This window comes from Anticarsia gemmatalis, chromosome 21 (assembly GCF_050436995.1).
Source record: "Anticarsia gemmatalis isolate Benzon Research Colony breed Stoneville strain chromosome 21, ilAntGemm2 primary, whole genome shotgun sequence".
Classification (NCBI taxonomy): domain Eukaryota; kingdom Metazoa; phylum Arthropoda; class Insecta; order Lepidoptera; family Erebidae; genus Anticarsia; species Anticarsia gemmatalis.
In genome coordinates, this window is record NC_134765.1 from 3,470,244 (window position 1) to 3,492,134 (window position 21,891).

Consider the following 21,891-nt stretch of genomic DNA (forward strand, 5'->3'; position numbering starts at 1 on the left):
CACGTGGGGGTAAAAAAAGAAAAATCCGGACATCGAGTCCTGCGGATGTATCGAGTATAAAGAATCGAGTTGACTGATCGGTGGGACAATTACATCAATGCACGATCGTCGTCACTTAGACGGGACCAGGGGCAAGACAAACCAGTCCTGAGCGGTGGTGCGCAAAATACCGTTTTTTTATGAAACAACGCGACTTCATTCATAATGTATTATAGCGCCTTGAAAACTCACTCGCACGCACACACACGCACAAGACTATAAATAAATACTTAGATAGCTACAATGTGTCTGTTGGTGTGAGCGGACCCACACTATTTAATTAAACCTGATTGGCTCAGCAGAAAAACAATTAAAACGTCGATTGTCGATAAAAAGTGCACAAAAATCACACGGATAAGCTGAAGAAGTTGAACACCGGTCTGACGCGGACGAGTTTTATTAATATTCGCATGAAACAAAGTGCATGTGTTTGTGATATTAACGGTACATTTGCGAACACATTATTAACTATTCGTTCACAGTGCGCACACGCATACATTGGGGAATTGTTCCCTCGTTGTAAATTGCCATCGGGGACCGGTAAACGATGCGGGAGAACAAAAAGTCACCCGAGCGAACTATCGATTTGTTTTTTTACATCGGGGTCTTACTGACATTTCGGTAGCGCTGGTACACAGCTTGTTACGTTATTTAGCTAGGAATAACATTAACTGTATTGAGAAATTGCAAGGCGTAGAAGATTTACATATCGATTAAGTATTGAGCCGAGCGCGTACCGATGTTTAGTGAATCATGCAAGCTTTTCTTGCGCTTGTTACCGTGTAACTCGTAGATATTCTCCGTACATAAATAAACATGTAACTCCACTCGGTGGACTGAAAGGCTACTCCCGACTGATTGATATGTTTCCTTTAGCCGTTAATGAGGCAATTATAGTACCTAATTAGATATCACGTTTATCGACAAACACCGCTACTTAACATCGCTTGTAAAAGGGGATGCGATAAAAATCACGAAAGTTTCGTGAAGTTCTCACGTCAGCGTTTTCCACGGTTACAACCCTTGGCATAGGACAAGTAACCTTGACCGGTTCATAGGGCGATGACCTCGTATTACTCTAGATATTTACAATCTGCCACCTTTTGTCATTTCGCTGAGAGCTTTCATCTTCAGCGTATTGTTTATTTATGCCTAGTTTTAGTGCTCTGGGCGCCTATTTTCCGTCGATTAGCGACGGTCAATAAACAAGCAAAGGGTTCCGCCGTGTAAACTAGACCGAACTACTAACCCTGCCCGAAATATCCCGCGCCTTGAGTCGTCTGGAAGAGTTATTCCTGTCGTTGGTGCATGCAGATCGTCGCGAATACGTCTCTCCGGAGTCGAATCCACCGCAAAGCCTCGGAATGCATCTAATTTTAAAACGAAGAGGCTCGCGACCTAGCTGACCCCGCGCGCCGGTCGTATTAAAACCTGAACTTTCTTTATAACTATGTACCTATGTTTGCTCGGTAAACGTATCGGACACACACAGGCGCGTCTTCGAGTCGGCCGGCGTCTCGGGCCCGGTCACGACTCTGTCGAGCTCGCCTAACCTACACTACACCCTCGCTCCCGACTATCCAGGACGATCTGCTAGACCGACCGCCACACTCGTGGGAAAGTGACGATCGTGTAGTGCAGACCGGCCTCGCACCTACACTCGCCGGTTTGCATCGCTAGTTGTTTATGAGAAACGATGCGAACCACGAGTTTTCGATTGGATTACGCCGATGCGAAACGTAAACAAACGGGGATTCGCGGTTTTGGGTGTCGATGTCAGTACCTGGGGCAGAAACCCTAGCAGGGCGATGAGCACCGCGGGGGCGCGCATGCTGGCGCGTCCGGGCTAGCGGCGCCGGGGCATACGTCGGGACCGAGTCCCGGCGGTCGTCAGCACTGGAAGGTAGATCCGCAGTAATCCATCACTTGCACACGTAATGCACTGAGCGTTTCACTGTAAGTCACACAGCACAAGTATTGAGATGTCACTAGTCGCTCATGGGCTTCGGCGAACCGGTCGCGAGATCGTTCACTACGTTCGAAACGCGCGCGTCGCGTGTAGTGGCGCACAGGAGCCCTAATAACGTGTAGTCGCGGCGGCGCGTGACGGCGGACTGAGGGCGGGCGGCGGCCGCGGTGCGGGCAGCGCGCACCTGGCCCGTGGCGCGGTGGGCTCCGAGAGATGGCGCTGCGCGGCGCATCTGCCGGCGGCCCCCCCGCCCGCACGTCTCGCCGCCCGCGCCGCACCCGCGCGCACCGCCGCGCCACCCGACCAGAAAATACACGGAAAACAGTCCGTGTACTGTGTGCGAACACGTGCCCCTCTGTAAAAACTTTGGAGATGAATACATACAATGCTATGCAGTTTCTTTTTCGTTATTTTTAAGATAACGTGATATTGTTAAAACAATTTTAACTACTGTTTTTGTTAGTTAGCAGTACGTTGGAACCGAATAGCGATGAGTCTGATTAAAGAATACTAATTACTTTATTAACTAGGTCTTATAATAATTACAGGTCTTATTGCGAATAAAGTAATCAGGTAGCTAGCTTATCTAAATGGAAGTTTATAATACAAGAATTGAGACTTAATTAGCAAAATTACAATGACATGCGAAATTAAGTAAATTAGACTTTATAAAATTTATTTCGAGTTAACTTTTGCTTGTAGCTACACATATTAATGTAAAATGGTGTTATTTACAGAACTAACCATAAAAAACAACATGTTGCCGAAAAAGCCGGTGTATAGCGTGATAACGTTTCATTTTTGTGATGCAAATTTTTGTAAATCTCCACAATTATTGGCAGCTGCTTCCACCCGATAAGCAAATGATAAACATATTCATGAACAAAAAACCTTAAGGGCCGAATGAATGAATTATTTTATAAAACACTTATTCCCTCGAGTGATAAACGCCCGGTAGCGATGAACGATTGATGTGATTATTTTAATTTGTCTGGTTAGTTTTCTTACAGGTTAATGGTGTTTTTTTTTATTAATAAATTGTATCGGTGCTCTTGTGTCAATAGTAATTATTATTGAACCTTATCTTATAACTATGATGAAAAAAACAAAACTAGTTTCCAATCGCAAAACGTATGAAGTCATTATCGTTTACTTACTAAAGTAAAAAAAATAGTTTTAAATCAATATTTGTTTTAACTTTAGTTTCTTTACAAACTTATCGATGATTATGGGAATTGAAATCTTGCTATTAAAGTAAGGTTAACCATTTAGTTTCATGTGGATGAAAGTCTAAGAAAAATAAACACAATTAACGAGTTCCCATTGAATAGGAACAAAAACCAGCTTACCTTAGTCGAAGAGGTTTATAAAAACTAGTTTGAACGTAAAAAAACTTTTTAAAAGTGCGTGTTAACCCTACATAGCACACAATTAAGAGTGTCAGATACCTACATCGTATTAGTAATAACCTACTTTTATTGGTCGTTGAGGCCACGCCTATACCTACCGTCTGTATTTATTTAGTTCACACGTATTGTAGTCAATTACACTAATTATTATTCTACTTGATCAGCTGGGAATCCAGCAAAAACGTGTACTTCAGCTATTGATCCCTTAGCTTATTTAAAACATAGATAATTTTATAAATGATATATGTAAGGCAAAAAGACTCGGTCTACAAAAAGCGTAACTCAATTACGTTTAAAAATATACAATTGTCTATATTAGTTAGAAAAAGATTGCATGTTTTATTCATTATTATCATTGAGGTAAAGATTTTATTGCCTATTAAAAGAATTTTTAATTTTTATTATATTTATATTGTATATTACTGGAACCACAATAAATAAGATTAATTAAACACATTTTTTCATTAACTTTTTAGTATGACTACGCACGTAAAAAATATTTGGCGACAAAATTTAGGTAAGTACTGCAATAAACTCTCCGAGTGTCAATATTCGATTATTTTTATCATAGTTTTTTATTATTTTTAGTTTACTATCTTAAATTAATAATAAGTTGTTTTTTTTTATAAAGAACATATCCCACATGCTGGCCTGCATGGCGCAAGATTTTTTGGGTAGGTACCTACCTACTTTTTTTCGCTGCATCTGACACTCGACATAGCGATCTTATAAGGGTTCCATTTTTTCTAATAGGTTATGGAACTCTATATTTGACATGGCATATTTTAGAACATATAGGTTAAGTTACATACGTATTAAAAAAGAATAGCATAAGGTGTAACATTTGATTATTCAATCAGATAAATTATTGTAAAAAAGTAAATAAATTAACTATGCAAAATTGGTCACTCGTCATCTTATTTCAAACTTTTTAATTTACATATTTCACAAAGTTACCCGTATAAGTGTCTCGCTTCCGATCAAATTTCAATTCTCATTTATTTTCTCACGATTTAGAAAATTGACACTACACTTTTAGACAGGCAGTACATAAAATATCATTGCACCGATTAATTAACGTAAAATATAAAGTAAATGTGCAAAAATTCATCCACAACGTCTTAACGGATAATAACCGGCTACAATTTTCATAAAGGAAGCGATTAAATCGTCAATTAGTACGTGTTTTAGTGCTCATCATACATTAGCCAATTATATTAATTAAAAGTCTCAATGGTCCTGGGAACACGGGTCCGGCCATAGAGCATCGTAAAGATTAGCGGGTATGCGCACACGCATAATACCTGCATGTTTTAGTGTTTTAGTACTTTAGTGTACTATTCAAATGTTTTCTCATTAGCTATCTTGATATTTTAATAAGCCGACATTGTTGTTGTCTTATTAGAATAGTTTGTTCGTAAATGGAATATTATTCTAGTGAGCTATTTTTTGTTCAGACCGATTTTTTTTAGTTAGTTGCTAAGATACAAAATCTACTACTATCAACAACGTAATAAAAATAATGCTTTTACATTTTTCTCAAGATTATTCTTTACAATAATCCTTGCAAGAACTTTTGTCTTACACAGAAGATTTATAATTTCCTTTCAAATAACTAAAAATAAACGGAACGCAAATGCTTAAAACTTACAAAAATTTACAAAAAATATTTATTTAAAAGTTCTCTTTTCAGAAATCAACCAACTAGTTGTCTTCCAATACCTTTGGTTAAAATAATTTAACAAGCAACTCTTGAAACAACACAACGTTTCAGCTTGCTGTTCCATTTCCGCTTCCGCTGAAACTCGCGGAAATCGCTGATCCGCCGTGTGTCAGTGCAATATGTGGTTTTGCAACATGTCAATAGCGTTTCTAACAAGAAAACGTTTAAGAACAGATCGCTAGAAAATAGTTTTGTTCTGAATTTTTTTCGTAATCTTTTCTACATACATACAGACCTAAAATCACTTATTTTTGTCATACGGGCAGGCATAGACCAAAATACTCCAGTTACTCCAGTAAGTACCCCTTAACTTTTAGGTTTCTAATAAAAAAAATTGTAGTCCATTCAGAAATGCCATTTTATTCCGAAAGTTTTACACTCTCAAAGAATCATTATTATTTTGGTTATAAGTATTAGGACCTAAATTAAAATCAAGGAATGTAAACTTGTCGTAAATACGTCGTTTTAAGAGTGCATAGAAACAGGAAAAACAATTAATATTATTTATCAACTTTTTCAGAATCTGTCCAGATTGTTTGATTGATAACTGTTTAAGACGTTTATCGGCGATACAAGAAAGTAATTAGGAGAGTGATTATATTCAAATTAAGGAAACATATGATTAGGAAAGGTCGTTGCCCGATCACACTTTATCTGATAGTATTTTCAAAACTTTTACAGATCATCGTTATAACATTTAATTACAAACATAATAGAAACTCAATACGTAAGAATTAATATTATTTAACTGATTATGATGTGAGACGTTTTATTAGTTATTTACCAACGTCCTTAATTAATAAAACAGGAAATCAAAATTCGTTCGGAAACAAATAACCCCTCATTTGAAGCCGAGCTGTCAATAGTAGCGTGTTTTAAGACAATAAGACTAAATGTGGTTAAACAAAGAAGTACACACCTACGCACAACCACGCCCAACACGCTCCACGCTCAGGCCCTGACATAGAAATGAGTATTTAAAACCATTAAGGAATATTCACGGACTATTTTACAGTATTATAAGCCTTTAATCCGCAGGGAAATGTCGTTTAGCCTTCGACAGTCTAGACTTTTTGATGGTTTATTAGTTTTTTGTTTCACCTTGATAGATTCTAGTACCTCAAATACTGAAAAAGAAGGAAGACTTTTTGACTTTATGTATCTGATTGTGGTAGGAACGTTTAATAAATATGTATGAAGTTCTATAATACCTACTAGATTATGCTTACGAATTTTAGCGTCTCCACAGATTTTACGGGTTAATATTAACCAGTGTTAAAAATCTAGGTTTTAAACTGTCTGTGTGCCACATCACTACATAGTATAAAACAAAGTCGCCCATTTTGTCTGTAGTCCCTTCGTATGCATAAAACTTTAAAACTACGCAACGGATTTTGATGCGGTTTTCACTAATAGAAAGAGTATTTTCTCCGACAGGTTTTTATATATAATTGAAATACATTGAAACTATATTAGCTGAGTTATAGCGATTTATGTCCAAGAAGTCAGAAAAAAAATCTAATTGAAGATTGCATTTGTGCGTGCGCCGCTTATACCGTTGGATACAAGTAAGAACAATGTATAGCAAAAACATTGGTCTTTATTAGTTCTACAAAAAAGTCCGCGATGACATATATCCAGCTTTTTTATTTAAGTCACAAAAACTACTTTTCTGTATTAAAAAAACATTTAATTCGTTGGGTGATGTTTAACTGGTGATATAACCAATAATACATATATCCTTATCAAAATAAGTAAGTTCATCATCACGAGCATTTAATTTAGATTATTTTCGCAGTTAACAGTGTGTTATTTAGACATATAGTTTAGGAGATATCACGATATTAGTATTGCGGCACGGTACGGGCCGGCCGCGGCGGCGGGGGCAGCGTCCCTATAAATAGCGTATATGTAGTGATTGTGTACAATTCGCTTTTAAAACAGAAATGTACAATTGTAGTGCATTCGGTTTATCACTGTACATTTATCTTTTAAACCCTGAATATGCTGAAAACTGAAATCTATACTATATACTATCTATACTAATATTATAAAGCTGATGAGTTTGTTTGTTGTTTGAACGCGCTAATCTCAGGAACTGCTGGTCCGATTTGAAAAATTCTTTCAGTGTTGGACAGCCCATTTATCGAGGAAGGTTATAGGCTATATATCATCACGCTACGACCAATAGGAGCAGAGTACCAGTGAAAAATGTTACAAAAACTGGGAAAATTATGTCTCTCTTATGTGACGCAAGCGAAGTTGCGCGGGTCAGCTAGTATCCTATAAATCCATTCTATAGTATTTTTTTCCTCACAAACTTTCTCGTTTGTATTAAAAGTAATATCAGATAAAAACCCAAGAGGTTATAAGCATTGTAATTAAAACCCTTTCATCAGTGTTCAGGCTGAATAGATTCATAAACGGTTACAAAAAAAGAAAACAAGCTGTCAAAAAGCGCGCGAAATGATTTAGCACTATTTGTAAATGTCTCTAAGTATTTGCAATGCCGCTGCCAAATACACAATTGCTAAGAATGCTAAGTAGTTACACACATTTGCAAATTACTTTAAGTATGGCTTTAGGTCTTTTTACTTTGTAGTGAAATGAGTATAATGTAAATTATATGTACGGCTGTAATATTGTAGAGCTTTTTCTAATGTGGCTAATGGCTGAACCATAAGTTAAATTATTAAATGTCACCTAATTACAGTACCTGCCTGGTAACTAATTTACAAGACTTGCGCAGCAGTGGAACAGAAATGGATTAAATATATCATTATTTTTTATGTATATTTTAATGTATCTTGGATCACCTGAAATCGTGCTAAAATATTGTATTTTCTTTAGTTGACAGTGCAGATTTTCTGAATAAGTAATGTGTTATTGGAGACACTGAGCCGTGGAAAAGTCTGAAAGAAGGTTTCATGAGACAGGATAGAGTGGCGTTTCAGAAAATCGTATCACACTTTTTAAATTTTATTTTTGTCACAGGTAACTTTTTCATATGTGGATAAAAAGAGATGTTCTATGTACGACGAATCCATAAACGTAAATGTAACTACCTACTATCATAAGTGATAACATATGACCTAAATGAATGAATGATTTCCTTTGATTTTGAATGAATGATAACTAACGAACAGTGGCATTGTTGTTGCAACAAAGTTGCTTTTAATTTATTAATTTATGTAATCAAAGAGGTTCCAAAGCCTTTATCTCTAGCGAGTTATCACGAATGACCTAATTTTGGTGTATTTTTGCATGTAAATTAAAATCATTGTTGTTAATTGATAACGTATGCAATGCTAGGCCAAGGAGCGTGTGTACACATATCAATGCAAAACAACCACTCGGTTGTGTTGCATGTAGGGTTGTCAAAAGACGAAGTGCTTTTTGTAGAATGTTCCTACTGACGGACTGATTATTGGGTCTATTTCTGCACTGAAATGAATTGGGGACTTAATCGCGCTAAGAAAGAATTAAGACGTCCGTAAGTTTTGGTTATCTAAGTAGTTTTCTAAAGTATATATTAAATTTTTTGATTTCTAAAAATGTTGCTTATCTAAGAAGTTTTACTAAAGTACAAATTACAATGCCCAGTACCATCAAATAGCGAGCGTTTGACAATGACAATCATTTGAAAAAATGTTGGTACATGCTAGGAGGACTGATCAGTATTTTATATATACCTAATTATTATAATTTCCTTCGTAACTACTTGGTTGTCGATAAAGTAGTATATAATTTCTCTCTGGCTTCGCTCTCATAGGAGTTTTTAGGCTTTCAGTTGAACGTTACTTCATCGAAATGATCATATTCGGCTTACCCCCGGTTTCTGAAGTACATTTAGCGGTAGTTTATCTATTCAATAGCGTTTAAACTCACATAAACATGACAGTTTGAATAGATGTGCTTCAGCAACGGGGCATTAATCTAATAGTTAAACTACCTAACTATGAAGCATTTTAAATTAATACCATGTAAATTTTCGTCCATTTGTTTTCATTCTTGCATGATCTGGCAATACAAAAAAGCAATTGCCAAGCCCTGTGCTTAAATAGGTATGCAATTCGTGATTATACGTTTGATTGGCCGATTGTACTGATTGACTGAAGGATTTTCAACTTCCTTGATTATCGACGAATACTTGATCTCAGATCAATGCGTGATTTCTTCCTTGTGCCGAGAATAAAAAATAATATTTCGTTTAAGAACCACTCATGATTCAGTTTTTTATTCACTGAATTTAAGCAAAATGCGTTAGACGAGGCTTTTCGATGTTGACAAAATGAAAACTGGCATTTTCCATGCCACTTTTAAGAAAATGCTTTTATTGTCTTAACCATACATATTAGTTAACTAGGTATATTTTGCTTTTTCGCTATACTAACATTATGTGTGTCTGATTTCCCATCATATTTTTAGTGTAGATGTGTTCTTCCAGGATTATAGAGAAAATTGTATAGCGTCATGCTTAAAATGGAGGCGGCTTCGACGACATTTATCCTAAAATTATCTTAAGCTAGGAACCCGCTTTACCGATTTTGACTGTATCTTCTCCGACATATATCTTATTTTATTTACTTTGGTTTACTTTGTCCAAAATTATTCTAGCTAGTCATCATTCAAATTCGCAGTGTTAAGACACCCACAGCGACGTATACGCCTCTACTTGTCTTCAAGACGATCGTATTAGTCATAATATTAAGTAATATGTTATCTCTGAATCATTTACAGGATTAGCATTTTGATTGGACTTAGTACTCTCAGAAAGTGCTTTTGGCCATGAATGGGTCTCATGTTTCGTGTGGGTGTGGTATAGTGAAAGGGATTTAGATAAAATGATGAGGTGGGTCTACATACCGATGCCGTAAACCTTTATATGAAACCTCTGTGGATCGCTAGTAATTGTGTCAGCGGTTAGGATTCATGCCGTTGATTGGTTAATATGTACACAAGTTTACAGTTATGAGAAATATTGAGCTCGAGATGACAATTTAAAGTGCATATTTTAGTTCCTCTTCGTACGATATAATGCCGAATGGTTCTGACAGAATATACCTAAATATAGACTGTTAAATAAATTATGATGAACTTAAATTACGCAAGTGCAATTTTCTTTAAAAAAAACCTTACGTATTGGCAGGTTAATGTATTAATTTTGAAATCAGCAATAAAAAATCGGGTAATAAAATTATGATTCTCTCATAATTGCTTCAATGCGCAATGATTAGGTTATCATTAGTAATTGCAATGAATTCCTAATTAGCTTTACTTACAGCTTCAAAAACGTTTTGCACGAAAATAATTGATCCAATAAACATAATCTGTTTAACAGAATTTTTCAATACGGCCTTCCATTGAAATCCAAATAACGTATTTCAATTCAATTACCTAATTGCCACAGACAATAGAGGTATTGGCAGTATGAGAAGAATGTCTGTGCGTAGACAATTTCATTACTTCATTGTCTTTGGCATTTGTAGACGTCACTTGACTATTGCATTCTTACAAAGTTACTTAATCACTTAGTATGGACCGTATAGCACTAGAAATAAGGACGTTTTTTGTGTATTTTTGAATTTCGTATAATTGTTTCAACTGACGTATGAATTGATTCGATGAACTTGATGAGTGTTATAAGCCGGGCTCGGAGTGAAAACAGTAATTTAAAATTATCGGTATTAGTTGTATGCGTGGTAATGCTAGTCGAAAGTGTTCCCATGACAAACAATTTGACGGTATTGGCGATTTTCGCTAATATTTTTACGATGTTATGTAATTTTTGACACGTGTAGCATACTTTTGATTTATTTTTGGCATGGCGACATATTTTATGCGATCTGGTGTTTATGGGTCAGAGCCCATTCGTCCCCTAAAATTCGTCCCCTGGTATAAAAGTTGTAGATTCGGCCCCTACATAGGTGCCCATTGGTCTCCTGGTAGGGGACCAATTAATATTTTAATAAAAAATATTATTTTTAAGGTACCCATTCGTCCCCTCTAATATATATACAATATAAGTTAAAGATTCGGCACCTATTCAGGTGCCTATTGGTCCCCTGAGATAAAATTAGCTATATTTTACATAAGAAACGGTTAACATAATACACTTGTGAACAGTTCATTAACGGAATTAAATTGACTATATTTCATTTTACGTGAACGTAAGTTCTAAACGTAAACTTTATTTTACGATTCAAAAAAAATAAGAAGTAATTATTTACTGTTGATATGTGTTCTATTTTTTTCTGCATATTTTATATTTAATGTTGATTTATATGATGGTCAATCAAGACTGATTTTTGTAAAAGAGTTGTATTTTGTTAGTTTCTAGGACATTGTGATTTTGTATGTGTTACTCTTATTTGAAATAAACATGATATCTACCGAAATACTATATTTTTATTATAGCCTTTTCTGCGCGACTGTACCAGGACTACCAAGCTGCAGTATACACATATACATGTACTTATATTAGAAGAATGAATAAAAATAAATATTCTTCAGGGGACGAATGGGCCCCTCAAAAGTTCCAGGGGACGAGTGGGCACAGGGTGCGAATCTTAGGGGACGAATGGGCTCTGACCCGTGTTTATATCAAAACGGTTTTTGTACAAATTGCTTACAACTTTCGTTCGTTCTTTCGTCTTCAAAAAAAGCCGAGTTTTTTAATGTGTTATTTATTATAAATATCAGCGCCAACGGTCGCCTTCAAGCAGCTAATTACCAATAATCTTCGCTCATTACGAGATGATTTCGGTAAGTACACAATTAAGTTTTTTTATATATAAAAGCCTGCAATATAACCCTTCACTTGAAACTTAAACTGTGAGAAGATAATTAAAAAGAACAATAATAGCAGTCGATAGGATGGTACGAATGATCGCGAAATCGCAGATTACGTTTTGGCGCGAAAGTACGGCGGCATTACCTCGAGTTTCAGTGCGCTTACGCATTGCCGCTCAAGAATGCACGGTTACGCAAGCAGCGTTCACTTGCAACGCTATTATTTATGTAAATACGTTTGATTATCGCTTTTAATGTCTTTACGGGTTCATCGTAGGTAAATTTGCGAGATTTATTTGTGTGACATTATTTAATTTATATTATATTGCCATTACTATAGGTTATCTGTAACATGAGAGCAGAGTAAACTATTACTAAATTATGTTTGTATAGAATACATAATTAAGTTAAGTATATTATACAGAAACTAATTAACTACGGTAAACTGTTGGAAGCTAAATTGGTAGATTATATTCAAAATTTTCACACCACTATAATAATTCCTGAAATACAAAAAGATCTAGAAAATATTTATGACAAAATAAACATTAAATTCATCATGGCTTCAGGTGTCCATTTTCCCACTCTTTTATAAAGAACATAATGATTGAATGAATGACTGTTTTCATGTCATTCGATCGTTAAACACTGTAATTTCGATAAATAGTCAATTGAAAGTGTTTGTGGGTTATAAAACTAAGTTTCAAAGTAGTTTTCTCATAAATATGTAGGACAATCAATTTTGTGGTTAAAAACTGTTTTTTTTAGAAAATGTCAATTTGTTTACGTAGTTTTACTACAGTGTGCGATTTTTATCAAATCTCGCTAGATTTTTATGAGAAGGTTTGCCATGAGAGTTGTTTAGTTTTTATTACTGAAGCTATTGGGATAACACCAAGTTAGTGGTTAGTTTTTTGTAATTTTTAGAAAATGCACAACATATTTCAGTCTCGGGAATAGGGCTTTTGATGCTTCGAGGCAATCCACAGTCGCAATCTTAATAGCTGGAACAAACGAGGAAAAAAAATCTAGCCTAAAAAGTAGAACTCAAGTTATTTTGTATTTCTCTCAAAACCTACTAACACTTATGGCGCCTAGACTCAAAACTGGCCAAAAATACAAGAAATATTGCGTTCCATTTGTAGCCCAGTCTAACTGGTTAACATAGATTTGAGTTCGTCTGCCTCAGTAATTAGTGGATTGCCTAATGGTTATGTTGTTCGCTGTGTATGTATTTTGTTTATGCAGAGATTCTATATTTATGTGCCATGTATTGACTAGAATATAAATGTGATTTGGATATTTAAAAGGCCTGAAAATACACGTCACTTTTAGACTATCGAGTGCGAAAATATTTACCACGTCTGTGGGTGGCCATAAATGAAAGATTCGTAAAAAAATTCTATAAGTCTCAATGGAACTTAAAATTACGCTTGGAAATGAATACGATAAGTAATTACTAAAAAGACTAGCAATTTCAAGACCGTTTTGAATGCATCAACGCTTTTCGCGCCTTATAAACATAAATCGCGAAAATTATTGATGCATCGCACGTTGTTTATTAAACTAAAATCTTCACCAGTCTTGTACAATACTCTTTTAAAATTAAGTAAGGTAAAAACAGATTTCTTAAACCACTTCAGTCTAGTAACAAGAATTTAAGTCTTCAAGAAACCTTGCTAAATAATAGCCTTTAGGATATAAAAATAGTAATAAAATCCCGCCAAACCGTAATATTCCGTCGATTGGCGTTACGGTTCATTTCTACAATGCATTGGCGCGAACCTTGTGACGTAACCGGCGATTTAAAAAAAAAACGCAAGAATCCGCGGCCATTCGTGAGAATGTTGCTAACCTGTAATTATAACTAACTTTAGTATATGATCGTTACGACATGACAATTCGGACTTGTTGAATCTATAACTTGGTTTTTCTAAAACGTTACATTTCTGTAAGTTACGACCTTAGCAGAGCACGGTTAAAAAAGCGAGTTACAACCATATCCAAATATTAATATCATAATATTAAAAAGTTTTCAAAACGTCTTTAAAATTGCTTCTGGCTACGTCCACGTGGAAAAGTAGTTTAGAAATTCAACTGTCTAACTCTTTGCCTGGACTCTGTGAGTTTTTTATCAAGTTGCAGACGAAAACATTACGCTTTTAAAGATTGGTCTTTTGCTCCAATTATATTTGACACATCATGGTTTACTCAGAGACTATTTCTAGCAGTAGGCTATAAAATTAAGTATGAGGATACTAATTTCTTCGTATTCTGTTTCTGTGGGGCTAATAATAATAGTCTACTCGATATGTCAGTCAACTCTTGCTCTATAACAAACAACAGGTAACTAAGTACTCGATAACTAGCTGACATAACACCGTGGTCCGTCCACTCTCTTATATTTTCATAATCATGCATCAGTTAGTCGCCCGTATACTTCGAGTTTTATGTAATACTTACATGCATAATTATTTCGTACATTCCTTCCTGGATTCGGTATCTTCATTAACCTTTAGTTACGCGGACGAAAAGGTTAATGAAAGTAAATCAGCGGGTTGCTTTATAGAATGGAATGTCAATAAGTATGAAGACATTTTTGGTATTCCAGAAAAAAATACAATAATGTGAAAATCATTCTGCTATTGAAGAAAGTAGACACTACTATCCTGTCTCCTAATAGAAAAACGTTATGGAAGCTTAATAAAAATACCTTTTTTAAGAGATAAGACCTATCAAGAAATTACTTTTTGTCTTTTAGAAAGATGATAACCATAAACTAGCAAGTAGTGCGGAAGATTTGGGACATCTAACGTTCAAATTATAACCTAAAATACACCCAAATACCAAGCAAATAGGTCAGCCTTTCAATATACTAGTTTAAACATATAGTGAGAATTCTTAGCAATTAATTGGCTGTAAGTTGCGGGTCAGGTGTGTAAGTGGTATACGCAGTAGGTGCGCCGATAGCACGGTACTGTGGCAACATTACACTTGATTGCGATTCATTATAATAAAGATGCGCGACGGGCCGGAGGTCGGAACGTCTTTTATAGGGTTGACAGAATACTTATTTTTCTATTACGATGACCCTTCTTCTTCTTCTTATCGTATGGTTAGGTCAACCTAGTGTCAAAGTTGTTCAAGCCGCCCGAAGACGTGGCTTAACGACAGTTATCTTAATGGACAACATCCGGGACCGACTTTTTACGTGCCCTACGAAGCACGGAGACGCTCAGTTCAAATACCACATCTACATCTATCGAATGATCAAATCGATTTTTTTATATCTAGGTATTTTCTTGTTATACTATTATAGGTCAGGTTGGTGTCATGTCATATTGGTAAAGAATCTAAAGTATAATGACACGATATTCATGGTAATTGGTCTTCGATCGGCTTCACAATAAAGCAACATATTTACAATATTTCATTTACATATTATAATTAAAACATAAACGTTGTACTTGTTTCACCTTTTATAATTTCTCTATTAATATGAGTTAAGAACAAGTATTCAAGTAAAAATCCGGTTTGGAGTGAAACAATACAGGAACTTATGAACTGATTAAAATGTTTCACAATATTATAACTGTATGTATTGGTTTCAATTATCATGTGAACGCGGACATTTTGTACTAAAAATAAAGATTTTGGAAATCCCCTACCGAAGGGGGTAAAAAAGGATAAAACTTTTGTATGAAAGATCGGGAGTAAAAAATGTTACGAAATCGAGAAGCAAAAGTCCACGCAGACGAAGACGAAGTCGCTAGGCTCCTCATATAGGAGAAGACCCTCACTCACTTACAGTTATATTTTCAACCTTCCATCCCAACTTTCGCATTTCGTAAGTCCTATTTCATTGATGGCATCTCTCCCTGATGAGTAAGATTGTAAAGCAGTCGCTATGACCCCGGTACTTTACTTTGGGCCTAGACCAGTTATTATCAGAATATCTTAGACTATTAGCAACTAGTAATGGCGAACATAAACTAATGAGTTTATCACTCGAGATCGTATATTTTATCTTGTTTTAGCAGTTTCTAGACTGTAATTTTAAGGACGATGTACGATTTTCATTAGGGCGTAGGAAAATATGGACGAGTTACGAGATTGTAAGTTATCTTTTGGAGAATGTCGTGCGAAATGTATGAGGATTTCTTCCTTTTTTTCATTCGACGAACTAAGCTTTATATATTAGAATACTAGATAACATGGCATTGCAAGTTAACATGAAATAAATAATTGAAGTTTTCAAACACCATTTACAAAAATAAAAATAAACTTTACGTCCATTAGCGCGTATCAAGTGAGATAAAACTTTGGAACGTAACAGGTGGCTTTAAAAATAATCATTTTGACAGTGAGTCCAGCAAAATGGCGGCTTTAAAGACAGGATAAATACTTATTATTAGTTAAATGCCTAGGCATTTAGCCTAATGACGTAGATTAAGTACTAAAATGCTATTTTTCAAGTGTCTTTTAAGATAAGTTAAGGGATAATTGTAAAAACATTTATTGTTAATTGACATAGCATGTAAAATAAGATATACTTTACAATTACGTGGTGTAGGGAATTCTTTCGTAATTAATTAAAATTGAGTTTGTGTGTTCGACTTTCTGGTTGTCAGGAACCATTGATAAATGATAGTTATGTTCTTTTATTGTGGCTTTTGTGTTATTGTTTGTAGTTAATACAAATACAATTACAATACAATCATCAGTACATATACTCGAGAGTGAGTAGTGAGAAGAAGAGTTGTTTGTTCCAAGGATCAGTATGAATGGTCACAGAAAATGATTTTATAGAATTTAAAGGAACTTGTGAAGGTTTCAAACTAAAATCGTCTTTTTATTTTATGTTTTGTAATGTTTCCATAAGGTATCAGTGTCCTATACTAAGACCGTGAGAAGTAGCTAGAAACTTAACGGTTGCCTAAAAATTCTTTAATTATTAATAGCTAATTATGATTTTTTTTAGTTTTATGGATTTTGTAGATGCAAAGAATTGTATTTTTTTTTGTGCAACAGAATAGTAGCGATTTTACAACAGTTGTATCATCTTTTAGCAAAAAATAGGTATTTAAAGAACGATCAGATTTCTATCTGAAAGATCTTGTTGTTAGATAAAATCGAAATCTTAAGCTTTATTTAAATTAGCGACTAATTTATTACTCTGAAGTCTATAGTAGTGCTCATTTTCCCATGGACCAGACATAGCTGTTTCGGCATTTTTGCAAAAGGCGCCATCTGCATACCATTGTGTATAAACAAGAGCCGGTTTTGCAAGTTATAGATAAGTAATGGATAGTCTATCTTGTAGAGAAAGTGACAGATAAATAATGGACAGATCTACGTATTATTTTTTAAATAATTAGTTATAAGTAAGTCTTGTAACCGGCCATAAGAAACGAACGGCCAATGCTGTCGACTTTGTAACAACATGCCTGCCTAAAAACAGAACCGGTGACATTAATTTATGAATACCAATAGTGACATAACAAATATTAATCGCTACCGAACTCAAGCTGCACTCACATAATATAATTTGCAAGCCATCTGTCAAATTATCATAATTAAAAGCACAGGACCGGATTTAGGTTTAGTGCGACTACAAACGGACTGACCGGGCCGCTTTCTTAGGGTTCCGTAGCCCATTAATTACCGGTTGACGCGTCGCATGACGGCGAGGGGCCCGTAGAAAGTTCGACCCCGGGTCAGCTCGGGATGGTATGGCATTGAAATTGTTTAGATATGTTCCTAAGATAGGGTTTCGGTTTATTGGACGAACTGCGTTTTGAATGTCGACGAGTTTACACGTAGAATGTCCAGTGTAATTGGATATCGATTTTATTTTTTGTTAATGTACGACTGCCGGGATTAAATGCAGCCAGTTTTGAAGAAGCCGTTGGCTGTCGCTGTCCACACTGTTACACGACTATGTTATGATGGCACAGGAAAACGAATATGGTCACTAAAAAGTAATATACCTTTTAAATAAATGCTGTAATATCACTAAATAAAGATTCCACATAAAGATCCATTTCCATCAGCAAAGAAACGTTTAGATTCAGATAAATAACATTAAAAATTTAAAAACATGATAAATACGTAAAATTTTATAGGGCAGTAACATACGCGCCTCTGACCAATCATTAGGCTTTTGGTTTAATAGTAAATTTTAGTATTAAACTTAATTAAAATATCATTAAACATCTAAATGTTTCATAATTCTACATATCTTTCACATAGAACAAGCGATCTGTGAGGCTTGTTGTGTACACAACTTGAAACAGACAACATCGAAAAACTTAAAAGATAATCAAAACAGAGTAAATAAAGTTTATATTCCATTGGTAGGTATTAAGTGATGTGTCGTTATGTTCCTAAGTGTATTAGTTAATTTATCAAAAGATGTTATTACAGATTTTTCTGATAAATGTCTAAAAATCCAATTTGCTGTGACGTAGAAAATTTTCTGATAATTTGGAAGTAGCGGTCTCGTGTTTCTATGATAGTTGTACGTTTATTAATGGTTTCTGTTATGCAATTGTTGATCTATAGGTTTATTTACATAATTCGATAGCTGTTCTCGGTGTTTGGTAGACATGTTGGCTACGGAACGTTTCTATTCGAAGCTTAGTTATTAAATCAGGCGCAAATATCAAGGGAAAGTAAGAATGTTGCCAGTTACTAAGTTGACATAAGGTTAAGTTATGTTTGTATGGATTTTCCAGAACTTGTTTTTTGTTTGAGAAATGAGGACAAATATTTTGTTTCTATTTTGTATTGGGTGACATAGTTGTAGTGGTTTAGTTAATCTTTTTATTTTCTATCATAAATGTAATTTTTAACCCGCGTTGATACATATATTTTCCTCCCGAAATTTTCTGAATACGTTCAAATTATTTTTCAGAAAAGTAAGCTTGTTGTCATTGTCATTAGACACGACAATATCTAGTAATTCAGGTCACTCCTATTTTTTTTACTAAATACTATAATTAACACGCAGGCTTTGAACATTAGACTTTATAAACACAATAGCATACGACATGAGCCCATAAATAAGTAGAGTTAAAAGCCATAGATTCCCACACTCTACACTACTTATAAGATCAGGGTTTGTAAACACAGCTTGACGTCTGTCTCAAAACGTACAGAAACAACTTTATTTTATTAAAAATACATAAAAACTTGTTAATATAGATACATAGTTTAGCATTTTCACACGTTTTAGCTAACAAGGTTACCGGTCCATTAGTAATTTTAAATTAATTTGTTTAAATTTAATTAATAGTGCTGGCAACCAAATATGGTTCAAAAGCTATATTAGTTATCTATGGAATATTGATGTGTCCGTCTCCTTGATCGATAAAAAAAAGCTTTTGAAAATAGAATGTTCGAACATAATAGAATTTATTGCGTGTTTCATTTGTTTTACATAATGCTCCCGAAACAGATGATTAATAAATTATGATCTTAATTCAGTTTATTTTGCAATAAGGATTTTTATTGTGTGTCAAGCAAGAAGCGCGTGTAAAAACACTATCTGTTATATATGTTACTGTAAAAGCCCGGACTGTGGTAAATCCTAAGATTTTCCGGTAAAACCTAAGATTTGCCAACTCTCAATGGTAAAAGTCCGAACAATTCTTTTATTTCGAACTTTTACCCCTATTCACTTGGTAAATCTTAGGATATACCTCAAGGGCAGGTAAATGTAGCTAATATAAAATAATTTAATAGTTATAAAGAAGGAGTTTTTGGCAAACCGACATGGGTAGGTTAGGTTAGAAGGCTGAGGTGGGAGCGAGCGAAGCGAAGCTCCCACCTCAGCCTTCGTGGTTATTTTTTTTAAACCACCCAGAAGGAGGAGCCCCGCGAAGCGGGGCTCCGGCGACATCTTCAAACTCTCATTATAACTATGTTACGGCATATAATTATATCCCTAGTAATATCATTATATTACGGCTCAAAGACATTATAATATGACTTTATCAATTTTTACCGTGTCATTATGTAAATCCTAAGATTTGCCAATTAAATGGTGGTAAAAGTTCGAAATAAAAGAACGTTCGGACTTTTACCATTGAGAGTTGGTAAATCTTAGGTTTTACCGGAAAATCTTAGGATTTGCCACAGTTCGGGCTTTTACAGTAACATATATATATTTGCTTAAAACGGGGACGAATATAATTTCAAATGTTATAGAATACTAACATCTATCAATACATAGCATTAGTTTATCTGAATCTACATGTGCATTTGCAATTACAGTCTTAATATCTAGTAATACATACGTTTATCCTAACTCTGCGTCATATTATAAATTATTATATTATTACGTATTATAAAGTAAAGTTTTCGGGTCTGTCCGCTTGTTCTTGATAACGGATTTCAATGCAATTTTCAGAGCTATTCATAGAGCGATTAATAATTAAGTTTACAGAGGCCAATAATTCATTAAAGTTTTTATATAAGTTAGCTGAAATTATATTCTTGAAGAAGTATCACAATTGTGAGATTTGATTGTGAGTTTGAACAATGTTTTCGGGGCTTAAGTTTGCTAGTGTATTTAACTTAGAATGTAAACGACTTCCCTAGTACCTTCCAAAATGGCGGAACGAGGAATGCGTTAATACTTTTATAGATCGGCTATTACTTAAATGTAAGTAATATATAATGTAATATCTGGTCTCGGTTGTTGTTATATGGAATACATTTTACACATTGTGACGAATTGTCGGTCGTTAGCAATCGTTACGGTTTGATGGCGTAAGAACTGTGACTGTAAGCCGATGTGGTGCACACTATGTGATTTTGAATTCTTTAAAGGGTTAAAATTAAGTTTGCGGCTTTAAAAGAGCCTAGATGTTGAAGAGGTATTCAGTTTAGTGCATTGGTTGAATATGTTTTTATGATGAGATGTGATTAAACGTTTTTACAGATATTTTTTACAGAAAAATTATTATAATAATTTAACTTTGTAACCGATTTAGACTGTTTGGCTTTCGGCTTTTTATTTGATTGATATTTAGGAACATGAGCATTACATTTCAAATTGATTAGTAACCAAAGTAAAATAGTTAACCAAAATTTTATTTTTTTACTTCAGCTCAGCTTTTTCAATTTAGATAATTCTAGAAATTCACTTAAATTTCGGCGTTAATTTTGTACACAAAATTCCTCCCGTGTGCCGCAACAAGCTTAAAGTCACGGCTTAATTTCATATATGAGCCGATATGTTCGCGTGCTATCGACTCACAGACAGACAGATCGTAAAGACATGCATTTTAACTATTAATAATAAAATGTCTAATTGGAACGTGTAGCGTACATACGTGATGAACAGTGTAGCTGACCAATTTATTGTTATCATTGAACAACCGGTCTCAGGTAAGATAGCACCGATATTTAGGTGAAAGATTCCGCATATTATATTTTTAGGGTAGGTTTTTACTGTCAGGTAAATTTATTAAAGGATTTTTTTACATGTACGCAAAATTGTTTATTAAATATGACCGATAATGGATAAATCGGATGCAATTGTTTTAGCAATGATTTTATTTCAGGAAAAGGGAGTGAAAATCTAAAAAAAAAAATGGTTTGTTTTAAGCTAAATTAACCATCGACTAAGCTATCCACTTTTATGCAAGTTGTGAAACATAACATCTCTCTACAACTGATAATAATTATTGCTATTTATGGAGACATTTTTATATCCTTCTTTTACATACTGAGGATTTTCTTCAAGAATATTTTCGTTATAAATAAATAGCATTAAATTAATGATTGTGTCTATAAATGTTCTGCTACCAATTTAATAAAAAATAAACATCATTTGGGTTTCCCAAGGCAATGCAACTTAGATTGAAATTGAACCATATTTGGTAGTTACCGCAATTAATTGGTTATGAATTAATTAACGTCAAAAAACAAATAGCCAACCTTGTTTGCAA

The 21,891-nt window shown here is 34.6% G+C and overlaps 1 protein-coding gene across 1 annotated transcript in view; it reads right to left on the minus strand.

Annotated features, from left to right (window-relative positions):
- The window catches only part of Delta (neurogenic locus protein delta), a 33,696-nt gene extending 31,525 nt beyond the window's left edge, over window positions 1-2,171 (minus strand). The window contains exon 1 of the mRNA XM_076128315.1: window positions 1,823-2,171. Coding sequence (XP_075984430.1) covers window positions 1,823-1,870 — 48 coding nt within the window. The 5' untranslated portion in view covers window positions 1,871-2,171. The remainder of the gene's footprint in view (window positions 1-1,822) is intronic.
- Between the last annotated feature and the right edge of the window lie 19,720 nt (window positions 2,172-21,891).